Source organism: Ischnura elegans, chromosome 3 (genome assembly GCF_921293095.1).
Source record: "Ischnura elegans chromosome 3, ioIscEleg1.1, whole genome shotgun sequence".
Classification (NCBI taxonomy): Eukaryota; Metazoa; Arthropoda; class Insecta; order Odonata; family Coenagrionidae; genus Ischnura; species Ischnura elegans.
The window spans coordinates 60,444,662-60,457,232 of record NC_060248.1 but is presented as its reverse complement, the minus strand read 5'-3'; the positions used below and the strand labels follow the sequence as shown (position 1 = coordinate 60,457,232).

General features: G+C 40.1%; 1 protein-coding gene across 2 annotated transcripts in view; it reads left to right on the top strand.

The window, feature by feature from the left end:
* Positions 1–12,571, top strand: part of LOC124155895 — a 147,952-nt gene that overhangs the window by 123,480 nt on the left and 11,901 nt on the right. For both annotated transcript variants that reach the window (XM_046530070.1, XM_046530071.1), the window contains exons 3-10: positions 1,038–1,164; positions 2,943–3,160; positions 3,908–4,078; positions 5,376–5,543; positions 7,341–7,554; positions 8,004–8,220; positions 9,485–9,640; positions 10,895–11,099. In XM_046530070.1, the coding sequence (XP_046386026.1) occupies positions 1,038–1,164; positions 2,943–3,160; positions 3,908–4,078; positions 5,376–5,543; positions 7,341–7,554; positions 8,004–8,220; positions 9,485–9,640; positions 10,895–11,099 (1,476 nt within the window). The remainder of the gene's footprint in view (positions 1–1,037; positions 1,165–2,942; positions 3,161–3,907; positions 4,079–5,375; positions 5,544–7,340; positions 7,555–8,003; positions 8,221–9,484; positions 9,641–10,894; positions 11,100–12,571) is intronic.

The window sequence follows — 12,571 nt, the reverse complement described above, 5'->3', positions numbered from 1 at the left end:
ATCTCAATCGAACCCCGATTCAGTCCCACCCAGATTTTGGCTCTTGAGGGGCAAAATCTCGCATACCTCTGCCCCTCACCTCCGGATGTGTCATAAGTTGTTCCTAATATGGTGAGTTCCTGTAATGAGGATACTGGGGTTTCTATGGTTGAGTGACAAAACAACCGCGCATGTGCTATGAATTGTCGGCGACAACGGAAACGAATCACTGAGCGGTCCCGCGGGGATACACTCCTGCAGCCAGATTCATAAGTCAGAGATTTTAACGCCCGGATCCCCTGAGGGGTGAGGACGAAGGTAAGGAAATAGGAAGGAAGTACCGATGTAATGGGAAGCCCGCCGACGCCTCCGGAGTTAAGGATGGTAGCGGATGGGAAAGGATGGAGAATCCTGGTGAGACGCGGTCATTCGGGCGACGCGGGCCTATCATTAGCGAAACAGAATTTACTGTTCCTATAGAAATGGTTCCAAACAAAATCGTCAAAGAGGGAGTCGGCCCAGGGAAAAGAACTGGCCCCCTACCATTAATGCGTGATACTCACATGCCTGGGGCTTGATGGGTGAGCTCTACCCTCACCTATCAAAACCATCCTTCGGGCTGAACCACTGATTAATTGAAAAACAAATTCTATACTATCCTAGTAGAAGAATAATCCAACGGTTGGTAATCGGAAAACTTTGCGAGAAATAATAGATTGGCAAGGATTAATGGTGTAAACCCCTCCATACGCATTACGATATCTCTGGTTTGAATTTTTAAACTTGTGCTCGTTATTATGTTTCCGAAAAGAGGAATAACTCATCCCCGAAACTTTACTCATCTGTGAATTTGATTGCACTTGGCTAATCAAGGGGGCAATCGGAAAATTTTGCAAGAAATGGATTGGTAAGGATTACAGTATACGGCTGGCGGAAATGTAGAAGAGAATAGAATGTTTCATTCTAAAGCCAACGGCGAGCACCGTTCAGATAAAAATGTTTACACTGAATTCATTAATATTTAACCACGAAATAATTATTTCCGTTTTCCCTTTCAGGAGTGTACCAGGCACCAGGAACCCCGGCGTGGTTTATGGCATCGGCGCAGAAGGCAAAGCCAGCATCTTGGAATCTGACGAAAATGGCCCTTATCGCCGAAGAGACAACAAAGCACATGGTTCAAAAGTACGTTAAAAACCCAAGCACACTCTCATCATCGTTTTCATGCATTCCAAATTGATTTAATCGTGCCAATGTAGTTCATAATGATCGCTGTGTGTACAAATATCTGGAGAAACGTTGTATATTTGGACGCTTTATTTCATATTTCCGAATGTTTGTTCATTCGTGTGAATTTAGCATTCCTCTTGGCATTCATATTTTCTAGTTTGATCGTTTCAAACATTATCATGACAAGATCTTTATTGTTTCATGTGTGGGCTATCGTGCAGTTGAAAGGATGGGGAAAGCCGACTCTTCGCGGCAAAAGCCGGAAATTGGTTGCCATAGCCAATAAAGCTAGAGCATCAAATTATGTACCATTTTAAGTATTAAGTATTTAATGTATTAAGGTTTTCATTGGACTTTTAGCAAAACGTAAGACATATCTATATGGGTATCTAATAGCGGTAGCTCTTTATTTGCGACCTTCATTCGTATTTGAAGTTATGCGAAAAATCATTGCTCTTCGTTTTCTACTATCCATAACTTTCCTGGGTAAGAATTGTTTCATGATGTCTTTCCCATGTAATTAATAAATAATTATTTTAAATAAATTTCCTCGTTCAAAGGAGCACCAAGCTTCTTTCGTTGCGTCGGAAGTTAAATTTAGCTTGCAATTAAGTTACGGCTAGGAGTCAATTTGAGAAAAGCGCCTGTCGAGACGAGAGACGTAAGTTAAGGCCAAAAAAGTTCATTTACCGCAGAGCTTTCTTTAGATATAACTTTTGGAAATTATTGATTGTGATCACCTTTACTAGTACCAATTCAAATAATGATTTGCATTCTTAAACATTTGTCCCAAATTTAAGGCGAGTAAAATTTTTGAGTGACATGTGCAAATGAAACTTCGCTAAGTTACGCTTGCGAGGCCGGGTTTTCAAGTCAACGGACTTTTTAACGTTCTCGTAAAGAAGGGGTTGACGTTTAGGGAAGAGTCACCGCCGTGATAAGCACGACTTAGTTTGGATAGCTTAGGAAGGTTTATCAAGGGAGAGAATCATGCTATCATTGGGGCGGTGCGAGCTACCATTTGAGAAAAATATCTATAGCATTATTTTCATTGGCTTACGGGGTATTAATTAATTACGTGAGGCATGTAGGGGGTGGAAACCCTCAAGCGGATTCTCACCCAATCTCAAGTGGGGATCCTGGCATATATCACGTAATTTTTTTCCGCAAGAGACAGTGTAAAATGCGATTCCAGACTACGATATTAGTAATCTCAACTAATAGTCTTAACTTATCTTAAATGAAAATAACCAAACAAATTGTTTTTTTATTAATCCAACGCAATTAAACATAGATTAACGTATTTATCCTGAAAATACACGTTTTGAGTAATCTCATGAGAGATTAGAGGGAGGGGGTCGAGCCAAATCCCACGATATCTTACTAAGTGGTGCGGGGGAGTCCAAAAATCGCCAAAATCACCTCACGTAATTAATGGATGTCTTCCTTGTCTCTAGAAAAATTAAATTTCCATCTTTGCACCAAAAATAAATGCCGGACTCGGTAATCTTCGATGTCTAGGAAGGTTTCATGTTGGTGTATGTTGTGACATTGGATTTTTCAATGCTGGCCTCGAGTGTATGTACAAAAATAACTCCCCCTTAAATACGACTACAGAACTTTACTCATTACTCATTTTTTGCCCGCATTCCATATTTGATGCATGCTTGTATCTTAAGATTGAGACCGGTATTTACGAATAATTGTTACTCACTCAACCCCTTTCAATTCAGGTACAGGCTGTCCAGAGAACAAGTGAGCTTCGGTTTGCCCGTTATGGACGTTCGCAACTCGGATCTGGGTCCTGAACACTGCCCACTGACCGTGGATTACCCGTGCCAGCCGCGAAAGTACAGGGCTTTCAGCGGATATTGCAACAACGTCCAGAATCCACGTTGGGGAAATGCATTCACAAGATACTTGCGGCTCCTGCCACCAGACTACAGTGACGGTAAGGCTTCTTCTCTTCCTTGTACTAGTGCTCTTTCCTTGTCCGTTTTTTATTTTAGTTTAAAGAGAGGAAAATGTCGGCTCTTTGTTTTACTTGCTATGAGAATATTCATATGTGCCCTTCTTGAGAAACTTGTTGGGTATAGTATATATGTACCCTTAAAAGTACCTGTGTTGGATTTACGCATCGTTTTATTCGCGATGCTTCTATATTATTACTTGGTTTTCTGTCAATAATGCCCTAAAATTTGAATATGATACCCTAATGACTGTATTTTTACCAATTTTGGCTTTTTCGGCCACAGCTGCTTATGGAAATCAAACGCATAATGGTTTCTAAAGTAACCATTTATAGTGCTACCAGTCACTTTGCTTAAAAAAATTGCTAACTAAAACTTGCATATATTGAACGTTTTATTGGGAATGACCTTCTGCGTATTGAAGGTAAATTCTGTAAATCATATGTGTAGGAACGGTGTTCTACTCATCTGCTCATCCTCTTGTCGAAAGAAAAATTAACTTCGATACTGTCACTTGGTATTTTTTCATGTCTCTACTTTAGTAGTATCCCATGTCGTAAATGACATAACTTTCTGAATATAATTTGTGAATAACATTTATAAAACAAATTTTATTACATATTTCTCCCAATTTCTTTCACATTATTACTTGTTTGGAAAATTAGTTCGAGAGTATTAAAATATGGCATCAAATGCTATAGCCTCTGAATTTTCCTTTTCTGTTCCAGGCGTGAGTGCTCCCCGTCAGAACTCCAAGAGTCAGCCACTGCCGAGTGCCCGCGAGGTATCTTTGGCCGTGCACCGGGATGAGGACTTACCGCACCCACACCTCATGGCCATGGCCGCCGTATGGGGCGAGTTCATCTTGCACGACGTCTCCCACACCCCTCAAATGTCAGGTAAGTGACCCCCGGAATAAGTAAACCGACGTATGGTTTTACAATTCATGTTTATTCGTGATAATTCCATCGCTATCGGCACTTGCATCGACTTATTTCGTGATGAAAGCGAGGACTCTCATCAATTTTACTTCAATTGGAAAAGATCTCCATTAAGGACGTCAGCTATTGAAAAAATTGCTGAAAAAGATGTTTTAACTAAGAAATATTTACAAGTTTATTTATTTTTAAGTGAAAATATCTCTTTAATATATATTTCATAAAGTTAAATCATGGTACAGTTCATCACTGTAAAGAGCAAATCTTGATTAGCCATTTGAGTTACTCATGTACCGCACTCCATAAACAAAAGCATGCTACTAATGAAGCGCTCACGAAGTGATTTTGGTGGCTATACCTAACTTAGAGATTTTTAAAGATTATAGCTTATTTCTGACCTGAAAAAGGTGACCTAAGTTGGTGGTACACTGATACATTAGAGGTTATTCAGAACAAGAAGAATAATATTTACAAAAAACCCTCACGCCAAGAAAAGTAGAAGCCAATATAAAACTAAAATCTATTTTTAACTCTTTAAGCGGGAGACTTTGAAAGGTTACAAAATAATTTCTTTAGCTGAAATTTTAGAGGCAAAAACTTCGTTTTTTCACCTATGTTAGGAAAAACGTAGATACTGGTTACTAATGGCAATCAAGAGATATTATTTCCTTCTAGACGTTGCTATGTAATTAACACAACCATAATTAAAAATAAAAATCGCTCCTGGCATGAATGGGAATAGGTATATTTTGACATTTTTTACACTAGGCTAAAAATATTTAAGTAGGACCGTAATATTAACTTTAAATAGGTCATTAAATAGGACCGTAAGGTCCGTAGTAACCCGGGATTGCAACGCCACGTGATATTCCCTGGAGTTAGACGTTACTCATTTAATTTATTTCTAATCTCGGAGAAAAGAATAGGGTTCATAGGGAATCTGTTCTATAGTACTGGTTACTAATGACTGTAAAGAGATATTCTCACCTTCTAATTGTTGGTATTTAATAAACACTTTCGAAATTAATAATAATAATTTTTCTTGGCGTCAATAGAAATATATTTTACAATTTTTTTTACATTATGCCAGAGAAGGATCCTAGGAGAGTAACATCTCATTGCAAGATAGAGATTACTGGATATTCCTTTGAATCATACATTTCTCAGAGTTTGGTCATAAATTGAAACAGAAGTAAATAGGGTTGAAATATGAGTGTATATTTTCTATAGCACGTGTTCTCTTCTCATCTTAACTCAGGTTTCGAGGGCCAGCCGCTCAAGTGCTGCGGCGTGAGCTACGGCGACTTTCACCCCGAGTGTTTTCCGATCCGCCTGCCAGAGACTGACCCCGTCCACGCCCCCGCACTCGAGAAGTGCGAGGACTACGTGCGCTCGGCTGCCGCACCCAGGGTCGGCTGCACCCTTGGTGAGTCTCCATCACATATATATGCCATGGATGTTTGTCTCTACAAAGCAACCGACAGTAGTTGGTGGCGTGAAGAGTTCTAGGGATCGCCACCGGGTCAGGAACTGCATTACTGCCGACGATTCGACGTCCGACTCGGGCATCGTCCTCAGCGAATTGAGGGACTCGCGCTTTGAAGCACCTGAATAGCGATATGATTGACGGTGGCGCAGCGGGTTAAGGTAGTATGCAGCGAGGTAAAGATTATGGGTTCGATTCCCTTTTTTTTGCCGGCCTCGGTGGCGGCGGGGTAACGTTCTCGCCTGCCAAACAAGAGGTCGCGAGTTCGAGGCCTGGGTAGGTTTCCCCGGTCCAGGGCATGGTTGTTTGTGTACGTTTACTTGTTATATTTGTTGAACACCCCGGTGTAAAATGGCCTATAAGAGCTGTATCCGGTGGTTTGAGAATAAAATTAAAATTAAAATTAAAAATTAGTTGATGCTTTGGTCATAATCGTCCACGGTTTCGTAATTTTTAAATTCTTGCGAATCACATTTTTTACTTGCCTGCTCCTTACTCGGGTAAATTGTCATTTTCGGTCATTCCCAAATGTGTCTAAACTATGGTCGGTATTGGAGTAGTATATTAAAGTGGGGAAATTACGAATGGTGTTTTATATTTTATCATGGACACTCGCGTAGTAAATTTTTTTCGTGGAATCAATGACTGCGATGCCTTGGTAGCAGGAACTATATACCAAAATATCCTTAAACAAAGTAAAATAAAATATCCACCTGAAATCTGGAAATGTCCCACCTCTTTTTTTGTGTAATTTCGGATGGAAAGTAAAAAAATGTAGATATCCGTATCTTTCAGTTTCATGATTCGTCGCCTGCTTCTCGAGTTAGGCGAAAAATCGACAGACCCTCTCTTTCTGAGGGGATCTTTGTCTTTAAAACCCTTATCGATCCTTACCTTAAATTAGCGGTTCTCGCTGAATGAGGTAATAAACCTGAGCTCCGATGGCATCGCAAACTCGTAAAAATGAGCAGTGACTTTCACGTATATTTTATTTTTAACTTTTCAGAAAACGGTTGAATGAGGAATATTAATTTTTAGTCGAAAAATCTCTTTCCTCGCCGTTTACCGCATTCTATTAGTGAATTGCGATTTCCAGTCCAAAGTGAATAAACTCATCAGCCTGAAAGTTGAGCTTTCATTTTTTGTTTCTCTGCGTTTTCGTAGCATCCTTTGCTTTTCAGTGGGAATCCACTTAATTCTAGATCTATTACATTCGTGAGACGGAGTTGATTACGGGATGGATTATTGGTTGGCGCGGATTTTGATTGCGACGGTCGCGATGTTTCTAAATTACTTTGGCTTTATAAAGAACCTGGGATCTTACGTCCTCATGGTTCTAAGTGACGATGAAAAAAGGAAAAACGACAGTTTCGCAATTTAAAGTTAATTTTTTGGAGTCGTGATAATGGTTATTTTCTGGGCCTTTCTTTCTGTTCTAGGATTGTATTAATTTTAAAGGCCGTTTTACACGGGACACGTGCTTGCACAATCTGGCAGGTGTACGAAGGCGCAGTTTCGTGTAAATTTACGTCGTTTAAAGCGGAGAATTTCTGGAACGCATGCGAGAATGCATTGATCCGATATGGCAAAATAGCCCCTATTCTAATTCCGTCGTGCATTCGCGCAGTTCCACGTCATATTGAGAAAGAAATGCAGTTCTAACCTGCACAATTACGTGCCCAGTGTAAAACGGCCTTAATGGTGCATCATCGCAATGCTTTCAATTTATCTTTCTAGGCCCGAGGGAGCAGCTGAACCAGGCCACGTCCTTCCTCGACGGCTCTGGCATCTACGGCAGCTCCCGCGACGACGCATCCGAGCTCCGCACCTTCCACGGCGGACTCCTCCGCACCACTTCCTACTCCTCCATCTATAACTTCGCCAAGAAACCCCTGCTGCCCATCGTCAGCGATACAAACGCGTGCCCCACGTACCAGAACAGCACCGGCAGGTAAATTCCATTGGAATTATGCGACCATTTTCCTTAAAACTGATTGCCAGATGAAGAAGTGAAAAATTATTTTATTTTTCTCGGAATTAATTGTCCATTAAGAATACATAAATTAATTTATTAAAACAAGAGCTCAACGCAGTACATATTGAAAAAGTACAACAGAGGCGTATACATATTTTACGAAAGGAATAGTAATGATCTCCATGTAAAATAAAACATTTATTTATCTTTCGCAGCTAAGAGGTAGCGAAGTACCTTTTATTGAAAATAAATTATTAAGTAGAATCTCCGATGCCACTGGAATATTTTTCCATAACATAATCCCAGCAACACGCAGCTATGACATATACTTAACTCCGAGGTTTTCACATGATGCACGTGGATTTACGGTGGTCTCCCTTCGTGTTGTTTGATTTAAGAGTGACCCCCTTCCCCTAAAATTTCAGGTGCTTCAAGGCGGGCGACATGCGGGCCAATGAGCACTCTGGCCTCCTTGTTCTGCACACGCTGTTCATGCGAGAGCACAACCGCGTCGCGAGGGAGCTGGCCGAGATCAACCCGCACTGGGAGGACGAAACGCTGTTCCAGGAGGCGAGGAGGATCGTCGGAGCCGAGATACAGCACATCACGTACTCAGAATACCTACCCCTTATTCTGGGTAAGGTAAGATACGCACGCATACATTTTTTAAATCTTTGTGTCCGATTTCCTTCACGAGTTGCTTCTTGGTTAGTTGCTATCAGCGGCGTAGCCACGGGATGGGGGGTTTTCGGGTTTCCACCCCCCACTCCCTCCCCTTGAGCCTTTAAAAAGCGCCAAAAACGAGTAAATGGCCTCAATAAATAAAACGATAATTTGTTTTAATAGCTACTCGTACAAAATTACTGTTTTTGAGTCCTAAAAATCACTTTTTAAACGTCAAAAATCCCAAAATTTTCCCCGGATTCCCCCCTTCCCTGAGGTGTTTTCCATACACCTTTGAAAGGCCCCGAAATCTCCGGTAAACCCCCCCCCCCCCCTCCATTTCAAAATCCTGGCTACGCTACTGGTTGCTTTTAATTCCCTTGAATCTATCGAAAATAATGCTTTCCATTTCGAATGGTTATTTTTTTTGGTGCCTAATAAGAAAAGAAATCTTAATGCAATCAATCATTCAGTCGAAGTATTAGTTTTATCCTAGGGAAACGTTCAAACCCAGTTCGTCGCGCTTTGATCCTTAATTTTTAGTGCTTTTCACTAAAGACTCAAAACTTCAGAACCATGACTGTATTTATACATAGACAAGGAGTGTTGTTATGACTCTCATATGACCCCGATTTTTAGGTCCTTTTTTTCCTATTTACGCGATGAAATTCCTTCCTTAGTAGTGGCCTACATTTCTCTCTCAATAACCAATTTTAATGAGGAATCATTTTTGCTGCACTTTTTTCTCCAAGGACGATTTTCTTATCGCTATTTGTAGTCAGCTAACCGAATTTTTGCTCTTACTGCCACAGATGCCTCAGGAGAAGTTAAATTTTGTCTTACCAAGATAATTTTAAAAAAATTCTGTTGTTAATTTTTCTTTCTAAAGTTATCGAGTATATTTATATTTCGCATTGTCTAGTACAGTTCTCGCGAACGCTGGCCTCTATAAATTTACACTGTGGTATAGTAATATGATAGTTGATGTAACCTTACTTAGTCTCATGTTAAATACCCAATATCATCAAATAAACGCAACCTAACGTTTTTTGAGAATAGTGAGGGGGTCTCGTTCAAGTTAAAATTATGAGAAGAATATTGTGTTGTTTTTGACCATAAAACTTCTCTACCTGCAGTCTTTTCGGAAACTGCATTTTTGTGCGGATTCGCTACTAATGGTGGAGTTTATGCGTATTAAAATTTATCAATGCTCAAAGTAATCTTTTTAAAATGTTATTTTCAGATGACAATGGAGAAACTGGACCTGGAGCCTCAGTCATCCGGGCACTACAATGGATATGACATAAACGCGAACCCTGGCGTGTCTAACAGTGTCGCAGTGGCTGCTCTACGATTCGTCGCATCTTTGATGCCCAAGAGCCTCGACCTCTTTGACAAGGTACTTACATCGACACCCACCATCGCGACTTGGCTTTTATTACACAAATGAATGTAGCCAACGATAAATGAGTTTTAAGGAAAATTTCTCTTGTATATTTTTTTTAAATATGAAATTACTTTCGGAACAAAGTAGTCCTTATTTCAATGCGGTAAAAACACACATAAATTAAACTGGGCCAATCCTAGTTCTCCTGCGAACAGGTGGTGTCGCTCTTCCCACATCCGAACTGCTGCCTTGAAATACATTCTTCTGATTCTCATTTGGTAAAGTGTTCGTATTTGAGCTTTATTAAATTCTATTAATTATTAATGAATGTATTGGGTTCTTTTTGCGCGTAATTATTATGATGCTTGAAATCCACATTTCTATGTGCGTTTAAATTTTATATCTATTAATAAAAAAATAGTGAAAATTAGCTATTTTTCACTTGATAGCTATATAAAGCTTTAGAGAATGCAAAACTAGTCGCACTTTGTATGTTTTAGCGATGAATTATTCGTGAAGTACTTTTGTTACATCCTGAAATTTTAAGGGTGTATGGAGTGTTGCGGCCGCTTTGCATTGTCAATATCTGCCATTATCACTGCCTAGAAAAGTTGCATCTGAGAAATTATGGAGGTGGAATTTTAAAATTCCAGATACGGGCAAATGCTGAAAATGGTATACATATGTACCCTATCAAGATAATAGCGTACGCTTTTGTTAAATTTAGTCAGTATAAGAGAGGATACTGATTAAAAAATGAGCAAGTCGTGGATTTTTAGCGGAACCTTCTTTAATGCACCATCACCGATACAAGTTAAATTACAGCACCAACCGGAAGTGTCCAACTGCATAACTACATCGTAGACTTTCCCGGCGCATGGAATTGTGGAAGGTTACACGGGATTTCCACCGGGTCAGGTTCTCCAACTTCATCTCGGCCGACGTTTCGATGGACGAGTTGTCCATTGTCATTGTCCAGGGCATGAAGACGATGGACAACTCGCCCATCGAAACGTCGGTCGAGGTAAAGCTGGAGAACATGACCCGGTGGAAATCCCGTGTAACCTTCCACAATGCATAACTACAGGTTAGCCAACTCACACTCACCGCACTCATCCTAGCTAGTAGATTGGCTACAACAGCTTTATTCCAGTGGTCTTCGCCAAAAAAGACCGAAAAATTTAACTTCAAAGGTTTATCATTTTGATTTATCTCATCCCGCAGAGTGGAACTTTATGGTAGATTTTTTCCTAATTTGTGTTTTAGAATGGCCACAAGATGGGGGAAGAGCGTATGGCCCCTGGGGTCCCATCCGCTTTGCCGGCGACCTGGAGTCGCCTCAGCGTGGACGGCAGGGGCGCCAATGGGCCCGACAGCGTCCTCCGTGGCCTCCTCAACAGCCCCGCACAGCACGACGACGAGTTCATCAACGACGTCATGACCAACCATATGTTTGAGGACCCCTCGAAAGGTAAGGTCATGAATTTTTATTTATTTGATAATTTAAAGTTCACCCAACATGAAAACACTATAATAGTGTAACCTATTTTCATAATTAATCATAATAATAATAATCATAACACAAATAAAAATTAATACACTAATAGTAAAATTAATTTCCAAAACATTCAAGGCCGGCAGAATGTCACATGCGAAATTCTGTACAAATTTATAATTTCGATAACATCGATGATATCTGTCTACGGAACATTTCCTTCCGTACGTTCATATGTAATTCACCAGAAGGTGTATTCAATGAGGTGCTTATTTCATTAATAGGTGTATTCATGCAATAATAAGCTACTATATCTTTTGATAGTGGTTTTTTTTTCTCTCGAATGATTCTGGATCCATATATTAGGTTCGAAAACCTAATAGCAATATCTTTTACAGTCATGTCGCTGATGCCGCAATCCTCCGCAAAATGAATCCCTCGCCAATATATAGCATGAAATTTAAAAATCCCTCCATTTTTTTAATTCCTAAAAATGTTTTATGAAGCGTTGTACTCACCTCCCTGTGTGCGGTCAAGTTTAAGCCAATGGCAGACCTACCGGTTCTTTTAGGATCACCCAAGTTGAGCAATTTTGGCCCCGGATAAGGGTTGGATGGGTGATTTAACGGCTTATGGTGTTTCAAATGGTAATCGCGTCTCTGTAGGATATAACAGTGTTAACTTTTCGTCCATAAAATAAAGGCCATTTTACGCGAGGCATATCATTGCGCAGATTAGCATTGAAAACATTTGTTGTAATTGCGAGAATGCGAGCAGGGGTTATTTTGCCGCCTCGCATCCACGCATTTTTGCATGCAATGTAGCATTTCACCGCTTCACACGACGCAATTTTGACTGCATCTTCGTACATACGTCGGATTGCGCAATGATGTGCCCGTGTAAAACGGCCTTATTAGGTTCATGTTGTATTATCGGAAGGAGGGATGAATACAATTTCGGTCCCCGGTAGATCAGTGATCTCGTAACACGGAAAGAAGGGGTACACGTTGACTGGTGTTTTATTCCTTCGCCTGAAGTGAGCTTGAAGAGAACTGTACCGAAGAGAATCGTAACTGTCAACGCTTCTTTTTATCTTCGAAGAATCGGGAGACCTGTCGCAGGAAATTTTTATGATTATCGTCGCATTATCTTTGAATTTTGGTTCGATGTACGTCGACCACTGGTTGAAAATTTCAGTCTAAAATTAATTTTAAATTTACTTATACGAATTCTCCAGCGAATATTATTCCAAAATAATATTTATATTTCAATTTTACTGTATTTCATGAACTGTTACTGTTTTTACCTTTCAATTATGTTTGGTTAACTTGGAAGGAAAACCGCAATATGTAGGTAAAACAAAACATGCAATTTATGATGGGAAATCTCATGCTTTGAGGGTGACCTAACACACAGGATATTTCTCCTATCAAGTTATGTGGTCATGA